General features: G+C 37.5%; 1 protein-coding gene across 16 annotated transcripts in view; it reads left to right on the top strand.

Moving 5' to 3' along the window:
• Window positions 1–1105: 1105 nt before the first annotated feature.
• LMLN (leishmanolysin like peptidase) overlaps window positions 1106–26941 on the top strand; it is a 137782-nt gene continuing 111946 nt past the window's right edge. For 9 of the 16 annotated variants that reach the window (XR_008297715.1, XR_008297711.1, XR_003420724.2 and 6 more), the window contains exons 1-7: window positions 1209–1435; window positions 14892–14989; window positions 16244–16274; window positions 17381–17463; window positions 18252–18366; window positions 21888–22066; window positions 25529–25634. Coding sequence is in view for 7 of the 16 variants with exons in the window: in XM_053220976.1 (XP_053076951.1) it covers window positions 1217–1435; window positions 14892–14989; window positions 16244–16274; window positions 17381–17463; window positions 18252–18366; window positions 21888–22066; window positions 25529–25634 (831 nt within the window). In the remaining 9 variants the exon portion in view is untranslated. Of the gene's footprint in view, window positions 1436–5258; window positions 5914–14891; window positions 14990–16243; window positions 16275–17380; window positions 17464–18251; window positions 18367–21887; window positions 22067–25528; window positions 25635–26941 lie in introns of those variants that run through there. The other 7 variants (XR_008297717.1, XR_008297714.1, XM_027061081.2 and 4 more) reach the window with 5 other exon arrangements.

The raw sequence follows: 26941 nt of genomic DNA, 5'->3' as shown, positions 1-26941 counted from the left end.
TCTTGCATGCAAATTCATCCTCTTTAATAATACAGCACTTGTAAATGAGGGTGCTTTATGTTTTTCTGTTCCCATATTGAGGTTTGGTAGGTGCAGAGTTCTCAAGTCAAAAGTTCCCATTGGAGAAATTACATGTTTCAGAGAAACAAGCTTGAATGGCTAGCATTTTGTTGACTGGATCATTGAAACAGCCTCCCCCCAACGTAACACTGCTGTTAAAACTAGGAACTTGAAGTTTTTTGTGATCTTGTAGTGGAAAGAGCACATGTCCTGAACGTAGTGAATTTGGTTTGGAATCCCAGTTCCACGAGTTTTGGCATGATAGATGTTCGGTAATGAGCCATTACTGGTAGAATGCCCCACCCATGAATGAGTAAATGATCTTTACCAATGAATTGTACATTCTTACGGCTTTTCTTTCCTACCCCTACAGTTCCTAGCATAGTAATTTACAATATTCAGTTAAATGACTGTCCCAGTTCAGTGCTGCCAGTTACTAGTTTTAATTGTTTAATGGACCACAGGAAAATCTCCCAATTTTCAGGTTTTTTTATAGTTACTTATTGCCTAGTTTAAAGGTAGTTTCCTTAATGGCATGGATTCACATGGTCTCTTGGTTAAATGCAGTTGCAATTTTTGTTTTGTTTTTAAGTAGGCTCCACACCCAATGTGGGGCTTGAACTTATGACCCTGAGATCAGGTAGATTCATGCTCTACCCATTGAGCCAGCCAGGTGCCCCTAATTCTTGGTTTTCATAGAAGTTAAGGGATGAGGTTGAATAGTAAAGAACTCACTGATTTTACAAGAAATGACTTAAGAAATGGGCGTAAAATCGGTGCCTGAGGATAAAATAAAAATGAAAATTACATTCCATCCATTTTTTTATATGGAGGGTAACCATTAAAGATTATGCAGCAGATTATGTTACCTGGCACCTAGCGGATGCCTGCCTTCTCGGTGAATAACAAAGGGCCTCTTACCAACACTCCCTTACTATCGACACCCACTAGTCTTCCACAGCCCATCTCACGTGGGCCTCTAAACGGCACTTAATTGGCCGGCTTCGCGCGTTGAGACTCGACGGGCGTGATGCAGTTCCTCATCCGCGGTGAACTGGATGGGTGATGCTAGCCAATCAAAACGCGTCTTTCCGCCGACTATACCATTTGCCCCAGGGTGCGGGACTGGCGCTGGGGCCGAGACGTCACGTACTCCATGGTAACGACGCTCGGCCCAAAGATGGCGGCCGAGTGGGGTGGAGGTGCAGGTTCTCCTGGTTCAGGCCCATGCCCTAGCCAGTGGCGCTGGAGCAGTTCTTTATGGGTCCGAAGCGTTCTGTTCTTGTTGGGCGGCCTCTGGGCAAGCGCCACATCTATTCCTGTCTCCTTGGACAGTTCCCCTCCCTGCCGGCACCACGTCCCCTCTGAGACTGAGGTAGGGCGACGGAGGGGCGGGAGCGGGCGCTGTGAGGGGAAAGTAACACGGGAGGCGAAGATGTAGCGGGCAGTTGTTGGAACAAGATGTATTGGAGGAGAAAGCGAAATAAATTGTGCCAGAGACTGAACTGTTAGAGGGCTGGACCTGCTATTGTTGCCAGGTGGACCTTGGGCCCTGAGGCCTTGACTTAGCCCCTCCAAAAGATGTCGCTGGAGGCTCTTGGTCGGCCAGGAGAAAAAAGTCTAGGACTGACACAACATAGTAGATGAGCAGTACAAACAGGAAAGTTTATTAAAGTGAAACTACACTCTCGAGATGGGAGAGTGGGTGCGCTCAAGGAATAGCTGAGCCCGCTGGTTTTGTATTTCTATCTTTTATTGACGGTTTTTAACAAAGGGATGAAATATTCATTATTTGAAGTGAAGGTTTCTTGTAATCAGGGAGGTCTCCTTCAGGAATGTGGGTTCTGCCCTTTTTCTTGCCTTATTTGCCTAAGGAACTCTGGCGGGGATTTCCGAGACGGAATTCCTTCAAAACCGCAATGCTAATGATATAACAACTGTATAATGAGCTTAGGTCACTCAAGCTGTCAAAATGGCGGTCACTTGTGGTTTTGTTTTAGAGTACTGTCAGGACAGGCCTCTTACTTCCTCATAGGTGGGCATAACTTCCTCTTTGCTGGCCTCCAGGCATCCTGTTAGAGCCTAATTGCCTGCTCTAACACTATTAACTCCCTTCCTGCACCAAGTGGCTGAGTTGGGCGCCAGGAACGTGATCGCTTTCCTGTGTGGAGAGTTGTATATAGGTAGTTCTAGAGCAATGGTTTTCAGCCTGAGCATGCATCAGAATCACCTGAAGGATTTGTTAAAACACAGATTGCTGCCCTACCCCCACTTTCTGACTCATTAGGTCTGGGATGGTACCCAGAATTTGCAGTTCAAGTTCCCAGATGGTTGATGATGATACTTGTCCAAAGACCACACTTTGGGAACTACTGGTCTAAAGGTTTGGGAAGAAGTTGATAGAGTTAAAGGCATTTGGGGAGACTTGGGGAGTTCTCTGAAGACAAAATTCAGGTTTATTTTCAAATTCCTTCACCACATTGCTTTCTTTATCCTGTTCTCCTACCCTGGAAGGGCCTGCCTCCTTCACACTCCATTTTTCTCCCTCTCTACATTCTTTTAGTCCTAGTTTAACTTCCCTAACTTGAAGGCAGTCAGCTGAAACCACTCAGCGGAATTCACTTTCCATTTCATAGTACATCTTATCTGTACTCTCTTCTGGCGCTTAACCAAGTACTGCATTGTGGGGAAGGTTTATTTCTCAGGCATTTCTTTGTAATCTTGTCTTTGTTAAATTGTAAGGTTCCTTTGGATAAGGTTTGTGTCCTTGATTTCTCCGTAGTACTGAGACCACAGTAATCAGCATTCTTTGAGGAAAGGAGACACAGTACTTGGGTCCGAGCGGCATGTTGTGATTGATTTTATAATTTGTCTTAATACTTTATCAAGAAAGATTGACCTAGAAATTTTCAGTTCAGCCCAGAAATCTAAGACTACTCATTTTTGTGGTAATTACCAAAAAGCTTTGTGCATACTGTTCATAACCATATGTGCCAAAATATTAAGTTTGGGGCTTGTAGCTGTAGTCCAGCTTTTATCATGACACTGCATTTTGGCTGAATTTTACTTACTTTTAGCAACTTTTAAGTTTATAAATACAGTATTGTTGACTATAATCACTATATTAGATCTCCAGGACTTATATATTTAACTGGTTGCCAGTTTGTACCCTTAAAAAAAATCCCCAATTCCCCCACTTCCGATGAATTCTTGAAAAAAAAAAAAATCCTACAATGTCCTGTGCTTCTTTCTTTGAATTTAGATTACAATAAGAGAAAGCCATTCAAAGAACTGCAGAATTTCTCCACTGGAGGGAACCTAGATAGTTTCTTCTAGTGGTTGTTGCTAGTGTACAAAACTACAGTTTATATTTGAACATTTCCGTGGATAGGGAGGTTATCTCCAGAGGGAGTCCCTTGCCTCTTGGAGATCACCAGTATTAAAGTTCTTTTTATAGAGCTGAAAACTCTTCCTGAAACTTCCACCCACTATTCCTATTTATGCCTCTTCACTAAACAAACTCAATAGTGATAGTGCTTCAGATATTAAAAATAAGCTAGAGTATGTAATAGCAAGTCCTCCTGCCCATTGTCTTAGCTTTAACTTAGACATAAAGTATATTCATTGTACTCATTCTAGTGACTATGCCTCTGTTAAATGCTGTGGGAAATTATGTAACATTTTTTGATGGTGGTGGGAAGTACAAAACATTTTGGGGAAAGAAAAGGGGGGGTGGGCACCTGGCTGGCTCAGTCAGTAGAGCGTGTGAGTATTGCTCTCTGGGTTGTGAGTTCAAGCCCATGTTGGGTGTAGAGCCTATTAAAAAAAAATTTTTTTTTGACACATTTAACTTTTCTTTTTCTTTTTCTTTTAATTTTTGTTTTAATGTTTACTTTGAGAGAGAGAGAGACAGAGCATGAGCAGGGGAGGGGCAGAGAGAGAAGGAGACACAGAAACCAAAGCAGGCTCCAGGCTCTGAGCTGTCAGCACATAGCCTGACGCTGGGTTCAAACCCATAGACGATGAGATCATGACCTGAGCTAAAGTCAGATGCTTAACCTACTGAGCCACCCAGGCACCCCACATTTAACTTGTTTTCAACTAAAACCTCTAAGTTTTTAAATTATTATTATTATGTAAATTAAAACAAAAAAATGGAATAGTGTAATGAACTCCCATTGACCCATCACCCAGCTTTAACACTTACCATCATTCTCTCATTCTTATTTCCTGTACTTCCACCCATTCCTCATCCTCTCACTTGTTATTGTTACTTTTAAAAGTTGTTGGAGTGCCTGGGTGGCTCAGTCAGTTGAGCTTCTGATTTTGGCTCAAGTCATGATCTTGGGGTTCATGGGTTCGAGCCCCATGTTGGGCTCTTTGCTGACAGGTCAGAGCCTGCAGCCTGCTTCAGATTCTGTGTCTCCCTTTCCTTTTGCGCTTCCTCTACTCTCTCTCTCTCTCTCTCTCAAAACTAAATAAAAAAATTTTTTTTAAGTCTGTTATTGTTTTATTTTTTATTTTAGAGCGGGAGTGTGAGTGGGGAAGAGGGGCAGAGGGAGAGGGAGACAGAGAATCCTAAGCAACTTCCACACTCAGCGCAGAGACCCACATAGGGCTCGTTCCCACGACCCCGGGATCATGACATGTTGGACACTCAACTAAGCCACCCAGGTGCCCCTGTTTTTTTGTTTGTTCATTTTTAAGTAATCTCTATGCCCAATGTGGGGCTCAAACTCACAACCCCAAATCAAGAGTCCCATGCTCTACCTACTGTGCCAGCCAGGTGCCCCAAAAAGAGTTCTGATAAAATTTACATATATTGGAAATGCAATACATGCAATCATGTACATCCACATAAAACTTACAGCCCCACAATATAGAACATTTCCATGTCTCCAGAAAGTTCCCTCCCATCTGGTGCCAGTCAGTCTCTCCCATCCATCCCAGGCAACTTTTTTTTTTTTCATTATTTTTTCACATTAGATTAGTTTTGCCCCTTCTAGAACTTAATATACACAAATGGAATTATATACAATGTATTTCCGATAGCAAATTGTATACAATAGCATTTGCATTTTTGTGATAGATCCTGCTTGGTCATGATATATTATCCTTTTTGTATACCTCTGAATTCAGTTTGCTGATAGATTGTTAAAGATTTTTGCTGTCAGCACAGAGCCCAACGTGGGGCTCAAACTCACGGACCGTGAGATCATGACCTGAGCCGAAGTAGGCTGCCCAACGGACTGAGCCACCCAGGCGCCCCTATGATTTCTTTTTTTTAGTGAAGTTTTTTTTTTGTTTTTGATATCAGAACTATACTGGTCTCACATAATGAGTTGGGAAATGTTCCATCTTCTTGTATTTTCTAAAAGAGTTTGTATAGAGGCACTGGCTGGCTGAGTCAGTGGAGCATGCAACTCTTGGTTCAGGACTGTGAGTTCGAGCCCCACGTTGGACATGGAGCCTATTGAAAATAGCAATAATAATAATAACAATAATAATAAAAGGGTTTATATAAAATTGAAATAACTTCTTGCTTAAATGTTCAGTATAATTAATTATGGAGATCACCTGGGTGGGCCTGCCATTTTCTTTGTAGAGAGTTTTTATGATGTTTTTATTGAGATATAATTCATATACCATAAAATTCACCCACTTAAATGACCAATGATTTTTAATATATTTACAGAATTGTGCAGCTATCAGCAAAATCCAGTTTTAGAACTTTTCAATCACCTTGAAAGCCATTATCCCCATTTGTAGTTAATCCTTGGGGTGCCTGGCTGCCTCAGTTGGTAGAGCATGCAACTCCTGATCGTCAATTTGAGTCCCATGTTGGATGCAGAGGTAACTAAAAAAATTAAACCTTAAAAAAAAAAAAAAGAGCCCTTAAGAAAAAAAAAAAAAAGAATATTATAGATTTTTTGTAGATGTGCTTTAGCAGGTTGAGAAAATTATCTTCTATGCTTAGTTTTTATCATGGATGGGTGTTAAATTTTATTAAATGTCTTTTTTGTATCAATTAATATAATCATGTAGCTTTTCTTTACTGTATTGATATTGTGAATTACATTGATTTTTTTTTTGATGATAAAAAAAATTGCACTCCTGAGATTAAAACCCCAGTTGGTTATGATGTATTTCCCTTTTTACATTTTGCTGGATTTGCCTTGTTAATATTTGTTGATGATTTTGCATATATGTTCATGAAGGATATTGGTCTGTAGTTTTTGTGGTTTTTTTCTGCAATAACTTTGTTGGGTTTGCTATTAGGGTAATGCTGGTCTCATAGAATGAGTTGGGAAATATTCCTTCCCCTTCTATTTTAAGGAAGAGTTTGCATATAATCAGTATTTTTACTTCCTTAAATGTATAGAATTCATTAATCAAGCCATCTCAGCCTGGAATTTTCTTTTTCCTTCCTTCCTTCCTTCCTTCCTTCCTTCCTTCCTTCCTTCCTTCCTTCCTTCCTTCCTTCCTTCTTTCTTTCTTTCTTTCTTTCTTTCTTTCTTTCTTTCTTTCTTTCTTTCAGGTTTATTTATTTATTTTGAGAGAGAGAGAGTGGGGGAGGGCAGAGAGGGAGAGAGAGAATCCCAAGCAGGTTCTTCTGCACTGTCAGCGCAGAGCCCGACATGGGGTTCGGTCTCATGAACCATGAGATCATGACCTGAGCCAAAATCGAGTCAGACACCTAACTGAGCCGCCCAGGCACCCCTGGAATTTTCTTTATTGGAGAGTTGGAAATTATGAACTTATTTTCTGTAATAGATGATGGTTTATTCAGGTTATTTCTCCTTGGTTGTGTTTTGATTAAGTTACATCTTTCAAAGAATTTCATTCCATTGAAATTGTCAAATTTATGGATGTAAGGTTTTTAAAAATATTTTCTTTTGATATTTTAAATGTCTGTAAAAGATTTGGGTATGAATTCCAGTGTGTGGGGGTTTTTCCACGCACTACGAAGCAAGACTGGCCCCCCAACCCACCATTTCAGACACCAGTCATAAGTCCAGGTTGTCACCTGAGCTTCTGACCAAATGACTATAGTTCGGAGCTTCCAACAACCCTCTCCTTGGGGTTGATTAATTTGCTAGAGCAGCTCACAAAACTCAGAGAAAAAATTTACTACTAGATTACTAGTTTATTATAAAAAGTGTAACTCAAGAACAACTAGATGGAAGAGATGCTTAGGGTAAGGTATGGAGAAAGGGCGAGTACTTTCTACACTATCAGAGCATTCCACTCTCCAGGAATCTCTACATGGTGTAAAAATTAATAAAAGTAAACCTCATTTAGAGGGAGCCATCATGTCCTACCACTCATTGTCAATTGCAGACCCAACAGGAAGTGATGGACCTTGCATATGGATACTGCTTCACTATCGCAGCGAGAGGAAAAATGTTTTCTTCTTTCCCTGGCAATAGCCCAGCCAATGAGAGACTGTCACAACTCAACCAATGTATACTTCAAAATCCCAGTTTATTCCAGTGGACATTTTGCTTATAACAGCCCCCCAGTTTCCCTTTTTTCTCTATAAAAGAGTATTCCTCTCCTTTGTTCTTCAGACTTGCCTATGGTTTTGTTGTAGCTTGCTTGTCCCTGATTGCAATTCTCTGCTATTCCCAAATAAACCAGTTTTTGCTGGTAAAATAACCAGCAGTTTTATTTTTAAGGTTAACAATGTTCACCAACAGGAAACTCTACAAACCCCATCCTTTTGGGTATTATAGAGGCTTGATTACAGAGACATTGGTAGATTAAATGGTCAGCCATTGCGGGGGGTGGGGCTGGGTGTCTCAATTGGTAAGCACTCTACTCTTGATTTCAGCTCAGGTAAGATAGAGCCTCACGTTGGGCTTTGTACTGACAATGGGGAGGCTGCTTGTGATTCTTTCTCTCCCCCTCTCCCTACCCCTCTCCCACTCACACTCTTGTGCTCGCTTGCTCTCTCTTAACAAATAAATATTTTAAAAAATTAATAAATCATTACCCATTAGTGATTCAACTCAATCTGTAGCTCGAGGAGGAGATGGAGACCTTTAATCACATGGTTGGCCCTACTGGCAACTGGTCCCTATCCTTAGGTGCTTTCCCAAAGCAATCTCATTAACATAACAAGACAGCTTTATCACTCTCATCACTTAGGAAATTCCGAGTTTAGGAGTTCTGTGCCAGAAGTGGGACAAAAACCAAATACATACTTCTTATTGTAAGTCACAGTAACACAGTCTGTAAAGTCTGTAGCAATGTCTCCTGTTTCATTCTTGATATAGGTAATTGGTGTTCTCTTTCTTTTGATCGGTTTAGAGGTTTATCACTTGTAATAGTCTTCTCAGAAGACTTCTCAAAGACAGCTCTTGGTTTTATTGATTTCTCTTTTTCTGTTTTCCATTTAATTGATTTCTGCTCTTTATTCTGCTCTCTTTGAGAGTAATTTGTTCTTTTTCTAGTTTTTTAGGAAGCTTAGACCATTAATTTGAGGGTTTTTTTTTCCCTAATGTAAGTATTTAAAGGTACAAATTTTCCTCTAAACACTGCTTTAGCTGTATCCCACAAATATTAATTTGCTATAATTTTCTTTTCGTTCATCTAAAAATATTTTCTAGGAGCACTTGGCTGGCCTAGCCCATAGAACATGCGACTCTTGATCTTGTGGTTGTTGAGTTCAAGCCCCCCTGATCAGTGTAGAGATTACTTAAAAGTAAAGTCTTTATAAAAATATTTCCTAACTCTTTTGTGACTTCCTCTTCAACTTAAGGGTTTAGTTTGTTGTTTTATCTTCAAACATTAGGGGGTTTCCCAGTTTTCTTTCTGTAATTGCATTCTAGTTTAATTTTGTTATGGGTAGAGGACATACTTTGTATGATTCGGGTTTTTAAATATATTTTTAAGAGGTGTTTGTTTATTTTTGAGAGCTCAAGTGAGAGCAGGGGAGGGGCAGAGAGAGGGAGACAGAGGATCTGAAGCAGGCTCCAGCAGAGAGCCCCATGTGGGTCTCGAACTCATAAACTGTGAGATCATGACCTGAGCCAAGTCGGATGCTTAACCAACTGAGCCACCCAGATGCCTCAGGTTTTTTATATTTCTTAAGGTTTGTTTTATAGCCAAAAATGTGATCTGTTTAGGTGAACGTTGCATATACACTTGAGAAGAATACACATTCCACTATTGTGGGGACAAGTGTTCCCCTTGACTAACTTGTCAGTTCAGTCAAGTTAGTTTTTGTGCTATGCAGATCTCCTATATCCTTACTGATTTTATCTTCTGGTCTGTATTGATTACTGAGATAAGACAATTGTGTTGAGAGTCTCTAAGACCACCTCAAGGTTTAGTGATTTGCCAGAGGACTCACAGGACTCAGTATATAGTTGTACTCACAGCTAAGATTTATTACAGTGAAAGGATACAAAGCATAATCAGCAAAAAGGCTCATGAAGCAAAGACTGGAGGAAACCAGGCACAAGCTTATAAGAGTTCTCTCCTAGAGGAGTCATATAGGACATGCTTAATTCCTTTAGCTGTAACTTGTAACAAGCACAAAATGTGAAGCTCATCTGACCCCGGGTATCCAGGGTTTTTATATAAGATTGGTTATGTAGGCACAATTTTAGTCACTAAAATTCCAGATTCTGAGGAATAAACAGCTGTTCAGCATAAACTATATTATTTCTATTAATACTTCAGGCATAATGAGCCTACCTTATCACTTAGGGAAATTTTATATCATTGTAGGTAACTGATTACCATTCAGGTTCCCAGACAAGCAAAAGAGAATGTTTGTGCCCCCTCCAAAATTTATATGTTGAAATCCTAACTCCCAAGGTGATGATTCGGAGGTGGGATCTTTGGTAGGTGATTAGGTCATGGGAGCAGAGCCATAATGAATGGAATTAATACTCTTATGAAAGAGACCCCAGAGAGCTCCTTTGCCACTTGTGCCAAAGGACACAGAAAGAATATGGCCTTATGAAACAAGAAGGGGGCCCTCACCAGATACCCAATCTTTATACACTTTGATCTTGGACTTACTAGTCTCCAAAACTGAGAAATGTATTTCTGATGTTTATAATACCACCCAGTTTATGGTATTCTATTATAGCAGCCTGAACTAATACAAGATCCAGGATACCATCTAGTGTCATTTCCATGACCATGAAGAACTTCCTTTAGAATTTCCTGTAGTGCAGGAAATGAATGTAGTGCTGATGGTAAATTCTCTTAATTTTTATTAATCTGAAATATATTTATATCCTCTTCATCTTAGCAGGGTAGTCTCATTAGATATTGACTTTCTTTAGCACTTAACTCTTTATTCCATTGTCTCTGGTCTCCTTTTTTTTTTTTTTTTTAATTAAATACTACTTTTTAGAGTTTTGCAGAACTGATAAGAAGGTACAGAGATTTCCCAAATACCCTGTTCCCCCTCACATGCATAGTCTCCCCCATTATCAACATCCCTAACCAGAGTGGTACTTTTGTTATAATTGATGAACCTGTATTGGCACATTATAATCACTCAGAATTCATAGTTCACATTATGATTCACTCTTGATGGGTTACATTCCATGGGTTTGGATAAATGTATAATGAAATGTACCCATTGTTATAGTATCATACAGGGTGTTTATACTGCACTAAAAATCCTCTGTGCTTTATCTATTCATATCTTTTCCCACCCTTACCTCCTGGCAAATGCTGATCTTTTTACTGTGTCCATAGTTTTCCCTTTTCCAGAATGTCATATAGTTGGAATCATACAGTATGTCACTTTTTCAGATTGGCTTCTTTCACTTAGTATTATGTACTCAAGGTTTTTCTATGTCTTTTCATAGCTTAATATTTCATCTTTTTAGCTCTAAATAATATTCCATCATTTGGATGTACCACAGTTTATCTGTTAGCATACTGGGGGACATTTTGGCTACTTCTAAGTTGTAGCAGTTATGAATAAAGCTGCTATAAAAATCTGTGTACAGGGGCACCTGAGTGGCTCAGCTGAGCGTCTGACTTCGGCTTATATCACGATCTCGTGGTTTGTGAGCTCAAGCCCCACATCAGGCTTGCTGCTGTCAGCCTGTCAGCACAGAGCCTGCTTCAGATCCTCTGTTCCCCTCTGTCTGCCCCTTTCCCACTTGTGCTCTCCCAAAAATAAATATTTAAAAAAATCTGTGTACAGGTTTTCTGTGTACAGACACTTTGTACATAGTTTTTAACTCATTTGAGTAAATACCAAAGAGCTCAGTTGCTCAGTTGTAATGGTAAGAGTGTGTTTCATTTTATAAGAAACTGCCGAACTGTCTTCCAAATTGGCTGTACCATTTTGCATTCCCACCAACAATGAATGAGAGAGTTCCTGTTGCTCCACATCCTTGTCAGCATTTGAGGTTGTTCTGTGGTCATTCTAGTAGATGTGTAGTAGTATTTCATTATTGTTTTAATTTGCATTCCCCTGATGACATAATATGGAGCATCTTTTCATATGAATGTTTGCCATCTGTATATCTTTTCTGAAGTGTCCAGATCTTTTGTGTATTTTTCTTAAGTAATCTCTATGCCCAATGTGGGGCTCGAACTCATGACCCTGAGGGCAAGAGTCACGTGCTCTGCTCTACTGACTGAGCTGGCCAGACACCCCTCTTTTGCCCATTTTTTAATCGAGCTGTTCGTGTTCTTAATGTTGAGTTCTTTGTATATTTTGTGTAATAGTCATTTATCAAATGTGTCTTTTGCAAATATTTTCTGTGGCTTGTCTTCTTATTCTCTTTATGTTATCTTTCATAGAGTGTAAGTTTTTAGTTTTAATAAAGTTGAATACATCAATTATTTCTTTCTTGGATCATTCCTTTAGTGATGTATCTAAAAAGCCATTGCCAAACTATGTTTCGTCTATGTTTTCTCTTATGGTATCTTCTAAGAGTTTTATAGTTTTGCATTTTATTTTTTAATAAAGATTTTATTTAATTATTATTATTATTTTAATTGTTGTTAATGTTTATTTTTGAGAGGGAGAGAGAGCACAAGCAGGAGAGGGACAAAGAGAGAGGGAGACACAGAATCTGAAGCAGGCTCCAGCTGACAGCACAGAGAGCCTGATGTGGGGCTCAAACCCATGAACCATGAGATCATGACCTGAGCCGAAGTTGGACGCTCAACCAACTGAGCCACCCAGGTGCCCCTTAAAGATTTTATTTTTAAGTAATTTCTGTACCCAACATGGGACTTGAACTTAAAACCCTGAGATCAAGAGTCATATGCTCCACCAACTGAGCCAGCCAGGCACCCCTGTAGTTTTGCATTTTACATTTAGGTGTCTAATTCATCTTGAATTAATTTTTGTGAAGAATATAAAGTCTTTTTTTAGTTTCAAAAAATTTTTTATTTTTGAGAAAGAGCAAGCGCATTGCATGTGCAGGGGAGGAGCAGAGACAGAGGGAGAGTGAGAATCCCAAGCATACCCTGTGCTGTCAGCATGTAGCCTGATGGGGGCTAGATCTCACCAAACAGGAGATCATGACCCTAACTGAAATCAAGAGTTGGACACTTAACAACTGAGCCATCCAGGTCCCACAGATTCTTATTCTTTTTTTTTTTTTTTTTTAATGTAGATGTCTACTTGTTCAGTACCATTTGTTGAAAAGACTGACTTGCTCCATTATATTACCTTTGCTCCTTTGTCAAATATCAATTGACTCTATTTATGTGGGCCTATTTGTGGGCTCTCTTTTCTGTTCCATTGATCTATTGGTCTATTTTTTTCCTTTTTAAAAAAAAATTTTTTTTTAATGTTTATTTTTGAGAGAGAGAGAGAGAGACAGACAGACAGACAGAGCGTGAGTAGGGGAGGGGCAGAGAGAGAGGGAAACACAGAATATGAAACAGGCTCCAGGCTCTGAGCTGTCAGCACTGAACTCACAAACTGTGAGATCATGACCTGAGCTGAAGTCAGACGCTTAACCAACTGAGTCACCCAGGCACCCTATTTTTTTTTCCTTTTAAAAAAATTTTAATTCAAAGACAGTTGATGTATAATACTAGTCTTCGGTGTACAACATAGTGACTTGACAATTACATACATTACAAAATGCTCACCAAAATAAGTGTAGTTACCCTCTGTCACTATACAATGTTATTACAGTATTATTGACTATATTCCCTGTGCTGTGCTTTTCATCCCTGTGACTTGTATATTTTATGACTGGAACTTTGTATCTCTTTATCCCCTTCACCTATTTTGCCCATCTCCCTCTCCTCTGGCAACTACCAGTTCTCTGTATTTATGAGTATGGTTTTTTTTGTTTTTTTTAGATTCCACATATAAGTAAAATCATGTTGTCTTTCTCTGTCTGACTTATTTCACTTAGCATAATACCCTCTAGGTCTCTCCATGTTGTCATGAATGGCAAGATTTAATTCTTTTTTTATGACTGAGTAATATTCCACTGTGTAATACCACATCTTATTTATCTGTTCATCTGTTGGTGGACACTTGGGCTGCTTCCATATCTTGGGTATTTTTTTTTTTTACTTGAATACAATGCTGATTTTATCCCAACTAAATAAAGCAATGCACAACTCACCTGGGCAGTAAGTTTAATTCAGGGGGCAAAGGCAAGAAACAAGGATTTTTTGTGTTTGCTTTAATTATCTGTCACTGCACATAGCTATCTTCCACACCTCCTCTCAGAAAATGCGGGCTAATAAATCCCATACAAAGGAACATAGGAATGGGGCGCCTGGGTGGCACAGTCAGTTAAGCATCCGACTTCAGCCAGGTCACGATCTCGCGGTCCGTGAGTTCGAGCCCCGCGTCAGGCTCTGGGCTGATGGCTCGGAGCCTGGAGCCTGTTTCTGATTCTGTGTCTCCCGCTCTCTCTGCCCCTCCCCCGTTCATGCTCTGTCTCTGTCTGTCCCAAAAAGAAATAAAAAAAAAAAGTTGAAAAAAAAAACAAACAAAAAAAACAAAACAAAGGAACATAGGAAAGAGAAAAAGGGGAGATGGAATTCATCTAGCATACTGTTGAAGATGGTTTCTCCAAGTTCTCTTCTATAAACTGCTCCATCAACATGGCCCACTCTGGATTATTTTAGTGTCATGACCATCTTCCCTGATTTTCATGCACAGACTACATTCTTTGGGATGAGTGGGCATGTTGCTTCCACACATAGGGCTAAAGTCTCTGGGACATCCTGGTAATTTATACTGGTTGCAGCTTGGTGTTCTGAATTCTGAAGGTTGGCCAGACTCAGAATTCAAAAGAGTCCAGAGAGACTGCTAAGTCCCTGGCCAGGAGCAATAACACCAAGCACAGTGCCAAGAACACCATGCTCACTCTGTGGCCCGCCAACTGATCTTGGCCTGCTCCTGTGCCACTGCACCATATCTTGGCTATATTAAATAATGCTACAGTAAATATTTGTCTTCTCTATTGTCAGTACCACATGTCTGATTACTGTAGCTTTATAGTAAATCTTCAAGTCAGATTATATTAGTTTTCCAACTTTGTTCTTTTCCTTCAACATTGTGTTATTTTGGGTCTTATGCTTCTCCTTATAAACTTTAGAATCAGATTGTTGATTTCCACAATATAACTTGCTCAGATTCTGATTTGGATTGCATTGAATCTATATAGATCAAATTGGGAAGAACTGACATCCTGACATTATTGATTCTTCCTATCCATGAACATGAAATACCTCTTTGTTTATTCTTTTATTTTTCTGGGCATTACACTTGAAATTTAGTTCATTAATTTTAAGTGAGAATCTCAATTGGCTAATCTATACAATACCTTTTTAAAAATTTTTCACATATGTTCTTTTTTCAGGTCATAAATAAGGTTCATCTTAAGGCAAATCATGTTGTAAAAAGAGATGTTGATGAACATTTAAGAATCAAGACTGTCTATGATAAAAGTATTGATGAGTAAGTACGCCATTATTTTGTCTTTTTAAAACTAAGAATCAAACTATTAAAGATATTTTCATCCAGAAGATCCATAGATGGAGCTATATGCTAATGCACCTTCAAGATGGAATTAAGCTAAAAATGCTTTTTAGTCTGAAAAGATAAAGGCCATGGGATATGATTAAAATCTGTATGTTATGAATAATTTAAACAGAACAGATGAGGATCTCCTTGGATGTGGTCAGTACACACCTAGAAGGCTCCTCTTCCTCAAAAAATTAAAAACTGAACTATGCTATGACCCAGCAATTGCACTAGGTATTTATCCAAGGGATACAGGTGTGCTGTTTCAAACGGGCACATGCACCCCAATGTTTATAGCAGCACTATCAACAATAGCCAAAGTATGGGAAGAGCCCAAGTGTCCATCAACAGATGAACAGATAAAGATGTGGTATATATATATACAATGGAGTATAACTCAGCCATCAAGCAGAATGAAATCTTGCCATTTACAACTACATGGTTGAAACTAGAGGGTATTATGCTAAGCGAAATTAGTCAGAGAAAGACAAGTATCATGTGACTTCACTCATATGAGGACTTTAAGATGCAAAACAGATGAACATAAGGGAAGGGAAGCAAAAATAATATAAAAACAGGGGACTCTTAAATATAGAGAGCAAATAGAGGGTTGCTGGAGGGGTTGTGGGAGGGGGGATGGGCTAAATGGGTAAGGGACATTAAGGAGTCTAGTCCTGAAATCATTGTTGCACTATATGCTAACTAACTTGGATGTAAATTAAAAAATTAATAAAGTAAAAGAAAATAAATAAATAAAATAAAAGAAGGCAACTCCTCATGAGTACTTGGAGGAAAAATAAAAGGAAGAACTGATATATGCCATAAGAACATTTACAAAATTATTAGCCAGAGGAATGATGGTGTAATTTTTCATTTAGCATAAGAGAGGTCCAGAAAACACGTAAGTTATGAATCTGTAATAGTGTATGAAGAGCTATGAGGAGTATTTGATGTCTTTCCTTATCCTTAATTTCCCAAATGAATGAGATAACATGATCATGCCTAGTGTTGTGCTTTGGTACAGAGTTAATTCAAATGCTTATTGAGGTAAATTGAGATTTTGGGGGACTGATACTAGATCCTTCCACAAAGCATTCCTTGGGGCTCTGCCAGGTATATTCTAAATAAATGAGACAGTGCTGTGCTCCAGCATGGCAATTCCTAATGTTTTCATGTCTTCATTTTCAGGTTGCTCCCTGAGAAAAGATACCTTGTAAAGGTATGTAATAAATACTCATGACTTGAATTTCATACTTAAAATGGGTGCATTTTATTGTATATAAATTGTACTTAAAAAATAAATTTATTCACTTCTGTTTTGTGAATGAATAAAAAGTGTTGGTAATGAATGTATTTATCATTTCTTCAAAGGCATCTTTATGATGCACTCATCAAAACTTTTTTCATTTTTTTAATGTTTTATTTATTTTTGAGAGAAAAAGACAAAGCATGAGCAGGGGATGGGGAGAGAGAGAGGGAGACATAGAAACTGAAGCAGACTCCAGGCTCTGAGCTGTCAGCACAGAGCCCAGTGTGGGGCTTGAACTCACAAACTGTGAGCTCATGACCTGAGCGGAAGTCAGATGCTTAACCAACTAAGCCACCCAGGCACCCCTCATCAAAGTTTTGTCCTTATTTGATGCTGAACTAGTCTTCTTATTTTATAATTTGATAATAAATCAGTCTTCTTGTTTTCTTACTTGTTCTCTTATGTTTTGGGAGGAGAACATGCTGAACCTAGGTTGAAAAAAAATTTTTTTGAAATACGTTGAGAACACCATTTTCTTCGTGGAAATACTCATTCTCCTGAAGATGGGTTTATCTGATTATATGATATGCTAAAGTTGTCTTTAGAGGTGCTAACCTCCACAGTTTCTTAACTGTTACAGAGTCACACATACACATTAAGCCGATTCCTTATGGGCCACAGAAATTGGTGAGATTGAAATTGATCTTCTAAACATAAGATTTTCTTAACATAAATTCCTTACTGTTAGAATCACCTAATCAGTCTCAGATTTGAAGTAATTTAGGTTAATAATTAAGATTTATATTTTCTAATTCTACTTAAGTAGAGATAGGGAAGGAATTTTTCACTTAGTGTTCTCTCCCCAAACTCAACTAGAAAATAAGGAAATTCCTTTGCTCCTAGACTCATTCTCTCCCCTGCCCCTTACTACGCAACCTTTGACTAAATCAGTATTCCAGAATTGTAAGGTTTTTCTCTTTTTTCCCCTCAGTCGTTAATATCCTATCCTATACTTGTTTTAAATATAATTTGTCCTTTAACTATAACTCTGACTTTTTTCCCCAACTTTTATTTAGAACAAACTTTTTCCACAAGCTATTTCTTATTTGGAGAAGACTTTTCAGGTTCGTAGACCTGCGGGCACTATCTTACTTAGCAGGTATGTCACATTAAGTACATGTCATTTTCTTCAGTTGTTTAGTACTCTGACCTCCCCATTCTACCAGTATGGCAAATTATGAAACTCATACTAGAATATTTTATTATGTTTGTCCTTAGAGACCAACTGCACGGTATTTAAAAGGAATAATAAAGCACCTGTTAGGTAATCATTCTTTCCCTGATTTTTTTTTATTTTGAGAGACAGAAAATGAGCAAGGGAAGGCCAGAAAGATAGGGAGAGAGAGAATCCCAAGCAGACTCCGTGCTGTCAGCGTGGAGCCAGATGAAGGGCTCAGACCCACAAACCATGAGATCATGACCTAAGCTGAAATCCAGGGTCAGACCCATAACCAACTGAGCCACCTAGGGGCCCCAAGATTTTTTTATTTTTAAGAAATCTTGCAACATAGTGCTTGAACTCAAAACCTTGAGATCGAGTTGCATGCTCCACCGACTAAGCCAGCCAGGCACCCCTCTTTTCTTGATTTTCTTTTATGATCTGCTGGATCTTATCCTAAGGTGTAATTGTCCCCTGTTTGCCATATCTCTTTCTTCCCTCATGTGTCTATAGTATTAGCTTATGAAGTATTTGGGGGTCTGAAAACCCAGGCTAGGAGGATTTCCCATGGAACCCAAATTCTTTCTTAGTCCACTTTTCTAACTAAAATAGTAATCCTTATTAATAAACTAATCTTGCAGCTAGGCTTTTTACAATGTTTTTAACTGCTGTGAACTTCTTTTTTTTTTTTTTTTGTAATTAAATTTTGATGTACAAATGAACTAAAGACAACGTACAACAAACCAACACCAGAAGGAAAATGATCCCCATAGATACTGTACTGGGGAATTTGCAGAGCATACAAAATGCGGCCCAGTTATAGTGCCTGAGGAACACCTCCAGGTAATCAAATCTACTCCTAGCAATGTTTTTACTCTTTAGGATGAACTAAGAAATGGAGATTTTCAATCTGTGTCACCAAGAAATTTTTATAGACTTAAGTTTGAAAGCTTTATTCTTCATTACCAAACATATTTTAGTTAGCTGATTTTATTCTTTCATTGGTTTTCCTATTAATTTGATAATATCTTCTTTAATTTTTTTTTCTTTTTTCCATTTATCTTATCTCTGGGACTGCTGAATCATTTCAGCTTAGAACTTCGTCTTTGTCTTCCAAAATATCTTTTTTTTTTTTTTAAGTTTATTTATTTTGAGAGACAGGGTGCAAGCAGGGGAGAGGCAGAAAGAGAGGGAGAGAGAAAGAATCCCAAGCAGGCTCCACACTGTCAGCACAGAGCCCCATGAGGGGCTCCAGCCCATGAACCATGAGATCATGACCTGAGCTGAAACCAGAGTCGGATGCTTAACTGACTGAGCCACCCAGGTGCCCCTGTCTTCCAAAATATCATCTAGGAGGTATATACCTTAGTATTTTTGCAGGGCAATTCGACATTAGCTCTTAAAATAAAAAATATGTATGATATGCTTCAACCCAATTTGGAAACATATTCCATAAAAATACTTATAACTGTGCAATGTATATTCAAAGATATTCTTTACAAAATTATAAATAATTCAAATATCCAAAGATATTCTTTACAAAATTATAAATAATTATAAAATTTAATACCAATATTAAATTATTGTATTAAATTATGGTATAATTCTGTAATGGAGTACTATGCAACTGTTAAAGAATGAAGTAGATCTCTGTAGACTTGGAAAGATTTACGCTCTTAAATGGAAAAAAATGTTATAAGTCAGTATGTGTAGTTAACCTATTTTATTTAAGAATTATAGTCAATTTAACATAGTAAAACTGAAATAAAAACATTAAAAACAAAGTGTATGTACATATATATTAAAAAATAAAAGAACTAAAGAATCTGGAAACATACTAAAATATTAATGGTTTTCTTTATGAATTGGATTGTTTGGGGCTTTTCTTTGAAGAATTATCTATTTTTATAATCTGATTTTTCATATTAAACATATTACTTATCAGGATGAAGATAAAAAATTTAAATGTGTATAAGAAAACCAATTTATTATACATATGCATTTGAAAATATGATTATTGGGTGCCTGGGTGCTCAGTCAGTTAAGCATCTGACTTTGGCTCAGGTCACGATCTCATGGTTTGTGAGTTCGAGCCCCTTGTCAGGCTCTGTGCTGACAGCTCAGAGCCTGGAGCCTGCTTCAGATTCTATGTCTCCCTCTCTCCCTGCCCCTCTCCACTCAACGCTCTCTCTCTTTCTCTCTCAAAAATAAATAAACATTTGGGGTGCCTGAATGGCTCAGTCGGTTGGGCGTCCAACTTCGACTCAGGTCATGATCTCGCAGTCTGAGTTCGAGCCCCGCATGGGGCTCTGTGCTAAGAGCTCAGAGCTTGGAGCCTCCTTCGGATTCTGTGTCTCCCTCTCTCTGTGCCCCTCCCCCACTCATGCTCTGTCTCTCTTTCTCTCAAAAAGTAAACTTTGAAAGAAATTTTTTTTTGAAGTTAGTATGAAAATATGATTATTGCTATAGCTGTTTTTCTCTGTTGAACTGTGTTCTCTAGCTACTTCCAGAAATGAATGTGTTACTGAACATTTACCTAGTAACCAAAATTAAGCATATGTTTAACTGAAGTTTACTTTGTAATTTTTATTAAGTTTTTTGAAGCTCAGTAAGGCTTTTTGGACCCCTATATTTTGCCACTAATACAACTAACTTATTCAGCTTTCATTTCTTTTCTCAAATTTCTTGAGTATAAAATGTTTTAGGGACATGTTTGAAAATTAAAACAACTTCTTAATTACATATCCAGCTTTTTTCCCAAGAAATTTAGAGACATTTTAAGACACATTTCTTTGCTTTTTTTCTAAGGTATTTTTGTTTGTTTTTAATTCTCTTGGCTTTTCCAAATTCTGCTACTTATCTACTTGGGGGTGGTGGGGGGAGAGCCTGATTAAAAAAAAAATTTTTTTTTTAAATTTAGTTATTTTTGGGGCGCCTGGGTGGCTCAGTCGGTTAAGCATCCGACTTCAGCTCAGGTCACGATCTCACGGTCCGTGAGTTCGAGCCCCGCGTCGGACTCTGGGCTGATGGCTTCCAGAGCCTGGAGCCTGCTTCCGGTTCTGTGTCTCCCTCTCTCTCTGCCCCTTCCCCCGTTCATGCTCTGTCTCTCTCTGTCTCAAAAATAAATAAACGTTAAAAAAAAATTTTTTAAAAAAATAAAATTTAGTTTATTTTTGAGAGAGACAGAACATGAGCAGAGGAGGGGCAGAGAGGGAAACACGGAATCAGAAGCAGGCTCCAGGCTCTGAGCCATCAGCACAGAGCCTGTGATTTTTTTTTTTTTTTTTTTAATGCATGAGTGATCATGGAAAAGAATGCTTAAAAATCACAATTTTTTGTTTTTAAAGAATTTTTTCAAGTTTATTTATTTATTTTGAGAGAGACAGTAAGCAGGGCAGGGACAGAGAGAGAGGGAGACAGGATCTGAAGCAGGCTCTGTGCTAACAGCAGAGAGCCCAGTGCTGGGCTCAAACTCATGAACCCTAAGATCACGACCTGAGCTAAAGTCAGATGCTTAACTGACTGAGTCATACAGGCACCCCTAAAGATCATAACTTTATGTAACATCAACTTTAATAGGTTAAAGTAATTATAAATAGATGTGTTAGAGAAATAAGAGTAGACAATGTAATAAAATGGGGATTTTTTTTTCTTCTCTTTATAAGCATCACTTACACCTAAGAAAACCCCCACAATTCACTGATTTTTTTTATTTATAAATTTGGAAATTATAATTGTTTAGAACTTTGAGAGAAGTTTTCTAAAAAGCAAATGTTATAAGGGCACAGAATTGATTAGAAAACTAGAAATTAAGGGTAATGTTGAGGTGACTTTACCTTTAAACTCATCTTTAAAAGGTAAAGATGACTAACTCTTTGTTTGTATTATATGAATTTTTAACTAACTACATGAATTACTTTATAATGGAAAATATATTTTTATAGATAAAATGTTTTTATTAGTTAATTTTGAAATAACTATACATTTACAGGAAGTTGAAAAAAAAAAGTACAAGGAAGTCCATTGTAATTGTCAGTTTCAAAGTTTAAAACTTTTTCTGTCTTTTTTTGTGTCCAGGTTGGCTGCCCTTTATAAATAACAGTTGTTTTAATTAACATTATGGATTAGATTATGTTTATTATATGTAGATTATAATCATTTTACATAAAGTAGAAATTTTAGTGAAGCAAATTCAAAATTAGAGATAGGAACTGAGTAGAGGGAGGAATGGATTTGGCAAAAGTTGAGGGATAATAAATAAAAGTTAAATTGTATGAATTTAGAGTCTGGATTCACTACACATTAAAAGTCCCTACAGCTAATCTTGTCTCTGGTCTGATTTTCTTTTGCTTGCCATGGCACAGAGATGCAGGGTCTGCCGTGGGGGTAAGTGGTCCTGTTTAGCAGTAGGTGTGCAAGACCAAGAAGGCGTCCGGGATGCAGACTTTGTTCTATATGTTGGTGCTCTGGCCACCGAGAGGTGCAGCCGTGAAAACATCATCTCTTATGCAGCCTATTGTCAGCAGGAAGCAAAAATGGACAGGTAAACTTTCCCCAGAGACTTATTCTCTAAGACCTAATTATGGAAACTCTTAACACAGGTTCTAAGTGTTAAGAGTACAAGAAGTTTGCATTTTCCAGATTGCCTCCAATAATAAGAAACAGCGCTTGGATGGGGGAGTGGGGAGAAAATGTCAGGTGATAGAACTATTATTCATATAGTAATGTCAGTACCAACTCTAAAGAAAAAGTATTGTCCAGAGAATTTTCTTTGGAAGTAAATAGCTCTCTAAGGAAACAATTTGAATTTTAATTTTAGCACTTCTGTGCTAAAATAAGTGTTTATCTAATTGTCATATAATTTGCCATGTCCTTCACTTAGATAAATTATCACTTAAAAAATTTAGAGACCTCTTATTTATTTACAAAAGATTTTTAAAAATTTTCCCAGTGAAGCAAGCTTGAAATGAAATGTTATTATATATGTAGAAGGTTGCCTGTCACACTCCAGACAAATCAAAGGCAGTAGAAATTGTCATATGTCAGAATAGATTGTAACATTCTCAAATTTAGGAGAATTAATGTGACCATTTCATATGTACGTAGGACCATTGCTGAGGTCTTGAAGGTTCCTCTATCTATCAAGACTAGCTGACTTTAAAGAACTGTTTGACTTCTATTGATGTGTATTCATTTAAGGAAAAAAATGAAATTATTAGTTGAACCAAGTAGGCAATACAAAGGAAACACTGGTATATGCTACAGAATTATACTGTCAGTCCCAAAGGTGGTAAAGAGGTCAAAATGAGCATCATGGATTATGAGGAACAGTCTATTACCATGATTCTGTGTAACTGATGATCTGAAATCTAAAAAATCATTAGCTTCTAAGTGTTGGGAAAGCTTAGAGTCAAATGACTAAGTAAAGTGCTATGTTTTTGCATATATGTATGTATATATATATACACACACACACACACACATACACACACACACACACACACCAGTGTTTATAAAAATACATGTGTTTAATAGAGTGTTCCTTTTTTCCTGAGAAGGTATAATTAAATTTATGATATTTTATAATTAACAGTGTCTCAGTATGTCTCAGGAAATGTGGTATTTTGAAGTGCTAAATGAATGATAAATTAAGTTACTTCATAAAATGAGATACTTTCTTAACGTAGATGTCTTTGTGAAATAAGCCTTCATAATGGTGGTGCTGCAAAATAGTGGTTATCTTAATTTGAACTAAACTGTATGGATTGTGAACACACACACACACACAATCTCATTTTCAAAATACTGTTGAGTTTCAAAGAATATTGTAAAACAATGTACATAATATGATTACATGTTTGTGTGTGTGTGTGTGTGTGTGTGTGTGTGTGTGTGTGTGTGTATTACACATACTTGAATGTACTAAGGAAAAAATAATTAGAATTGCCAACCATCCCAGTTTGGCCAAGACTTCCCTGTCTGAAAATCCTGGGAAACCCTTCAGTTCTGGGCAAACTGTTAGTAGCAGTTACCTCTGTAGGGGGGTAGGTTGTAAACTGGAATTTTCATGTTTTTCTTTATACATATCTATGTTATTTGGATATATAACTTTTTACAATGAGCTTTTACTACTTTTCTTAAAAGACACATTAAAGTGAACCTTATGTATTAGGAAGGGAATGGCTTCCTTTGGAAAATGGGGACAGGAATATAAAATCCCAGGTTGAGATGGGTCTAGAGTAGTTCATCTCCTTTCAGCATCTGACAATGCTGAAAACACCTAAAGTATCTAGTTGTCTTTTGGTGAGAGAATCCAGCACAGGAATCTTCACACAGATGAGAATCCCATAACCTAATTTCATATTTCAGGGTTTTTTGCACTGCTGTTATGTTTTCTTAAAGCACTTTAGCTTTTGGTTCACATTTGATATAAATGAGTAAAAGAGTAAATGTTCTTTGTATCAGTGAAATTGAAGCTACTCATATATCTGGGAAAATAATTGTTTTTTTCTGAGGAGCATGTTGATGTTCGAAGAAAGAGCAGTATCTGCAGTTGTTCTTTCTTAATCTTTTTGATGAAAGAGAAACGTTCCTTCAAAACTGCCATATTAATTCATTCAAAGAATACTTGAATGCCTAATATGGTGTTTGCAGACTAAGTGAACAAAATAGACCCATGTACCTGCCTCATTCATGGAACATAGGAATTACAGAGGCAGGCAGGTATTAAATATACTTAGAAATAAATGTGATTTCAAAATAGGATCAATACTTTATAGGGAAAAAAAGGGTGCTATAGCATAAAAGAGAACAAAGGGGGAAACATAATTTAGATTAATTAAGCACAGATGGCCTCTTTGAAAGAGTGAAACTTTAGGTGTAACCTGAACATTGATGGGCTTCAGCCAGATAAAGAGTTTGAGGAAGACTTATGTTAGAAAATTCCATGTGTGCCTGTTGTTTGGTAGAAGCCATTTCAGTGGACGCTGTTTTTGAAGATGAGAACTAAAGGAAATGCATTGGAGAGGCAGACAGGGATGTTTTATTCTAAATGCTGTAGGAAGTCCCTGATGGGTTTTAAGCCTGGCAGTGATATCCATTTTATATTTTAGAGGTCACTGTGGCAATGTTTTGGTAAGTGAATTATTTTCTGAGTATAAGTCTGTTGTTTTCAAGTATGAACAAAATATACCATATGTTTTTTACTTAAGGCAAATGTTACTTTGTATAAAGTGATTACATTTTGGTGAGTTTTTGGTATTTCTGTGATAAAATGTTGAGGTAGTGGTGGGAGAAAGGACTTTGGAGTCCTTACTGTTGTCTGTTTGCCACAGCTTTTGAAAGACAGGTAGGTACATGGTGTAACTAACTGAATTATATTGGGTACTAGTCAGGTCTTGGACTCTCAGGTTCTAGGCTCAGAAAGTGATAGAACTGTATAGATTCTAGAAAGTATAGAATATGAAAGAAGATGATGGGAAGATAAAAAATCTGTATGTGAATGAAGGTAGTGTTCAGGCAGAGAAAGGGAATAGCAAGATGGGCATAAGAAGGTTGAACAACCTGAATGATTTGCTTATTATCCTATTGTATACCTAGCGTCCCTCTCCACCTACCTGCTCATCCCATGTGCCTATAAATGTAGTGAAATGCTGAAATCAGATATGGATTTTGCAAGTAAAACATGTTAGAATTTAAGTTTTTCAGTCCATTCTTATCTTTTGGTATATGTTGACATATTTTACAAGTTCACACTTAAATGTACATTAACTTTACTTTTGTGAGGACAGGTACTAATTAGCCACACCATAGGAAAACAAAGGTATATGTCTTGAAAGTATAAGATAGTGAGTTAGATATTATGGTATAAAATGACATTTGATATTTAGCAAAGATTTTTCTGACCTAGTCAGTTTTGTTTTTTTTTTTTTAGAAAAGTATAAGTAAATATCATAATACTGATTTTTCTGGAATATAATAAAAAATTCAATGTCTATTTTAACAGGCCAATAGCAGGATATGCTAACCTGTGTCCAAATATGATCTCTACCCAGCCTCAGGAGTTTATTGGGATGCTGTCCACAGTAAAACATGAGATTATTCATGCCCTGGTAAATTTTGCTGTTAATTACTGTTCTTTCCTTCATGCGTTAATTTTCTGTTTATTATGCTGTTATTTTGATATATACGTTAAATTTTGGATTCTTAGATTTATGTCAGTAAAACCTAGATGACTAGGTCTCTGGTAATAGGATTTTTGAGAAAATGATTACTGTTCTTAAGAAGAAAACTTAGTGGGGCGCCTGGGTGGCTCAGTCGGTTAAGCATCCGACTTAAAACTCAGGTCATGATTTCACGGTCCGTGAATTGGAGCCCCGCATCCGGGTCTGTGCTGTCAGTTCCGAGCCTGGAGCTTGCTTCGGATTCTGTGTCTCCCTCGCTCTCTGCCCCTCCCCCACTCACGCTCTGTCTCTCTATCAAAAAATGAATAAACGTTAAAAAAAAATTTAAAAAAAACTTAGTAATTTACAAAAATTCACTTTCCTGTAAAGTGATAACTGATATGCTAATTCTAGATCTTATTGCAGAGGTCTGATTTCAAAAGTCCTCTCGGTCTGCTTAGGCTTTCTAAAATTTACATACACTGATTCAGAACCCCTCCTTCCTTTTCCCCAATTTGTCCAAAATAGTGAACTTTTATAATATATCTGAGAAATTAAAAAGTTATCTAAAACCCTAGGAAATGGTTTCTTGATGCCATTTATGTATTTAGAAAATAGATGGCAGTAAAATGCAGTGATTGAGAGACAATAGATCACACAGATTTAGGGGTGTGAGTCTTCTTAGCTCTACCACTAAAAATATTTGGGATCTTATGCAAATTATTTAGCTTTATAAGCCTCAGTTTCATCTGTTAAAATGAAGAGAACAGTAGTACATAGTACAGTGGAGTTTTTTCTTGGAGATTAAGACAAAACAGAAATCCTATAGCACCATGCTGTATACAGTAAGGTATAATAAAATCAGTGGCAGTTATCTATTAGTCTTTTATTTATTTATTTATTTTTGAGAGAGAGAAAGAGAGAGAGTGTGTGTGTGCAGGGAAGAAGGGGACACAGAGAGAGACAGAGAGAGAGAGAGAGAGAGAGAGAGAGAGAGAATCCCAAGCAGGCTCCACTCTGTCTGTGTGGAGCCTGACATGGGGCCTGAACTCACAAACCATGAGATAATGACCTGAGCCAAAATCAAGAGGCAGATACTTAATTGACTGAGCCACCCAAGCACCCTTTATTTATTAGTCTTTGTGAGCTAGCATGTATGACTTTAATATGCAAGCCTCAGTCTTTAAATCAGCAAATACATTACATAACTCACTGAAACACCTATGTAACCAGACATTTATATCCTTCAAGTAAGA

This window comes from Acinonyx jubatus, chromosome C2 (assembly GCF_027475565.1).
Source record: "Acinonyx jubatus isolate Ajub_Pintada_27869175 chromosome C2, VMU_Ajub_asm_v1.0, whole genome shotgun sequence".
NCBI lineage: Eukaryota > Metazoa > Chordata > Mammalia > Carnivora > Felidae > Acinonyx > Acinonyx jubatus.
Note: the sequence above shows the minus strand (reverse complement) of the source record. Positions and strands in the feature narration are given on the sequence as shown.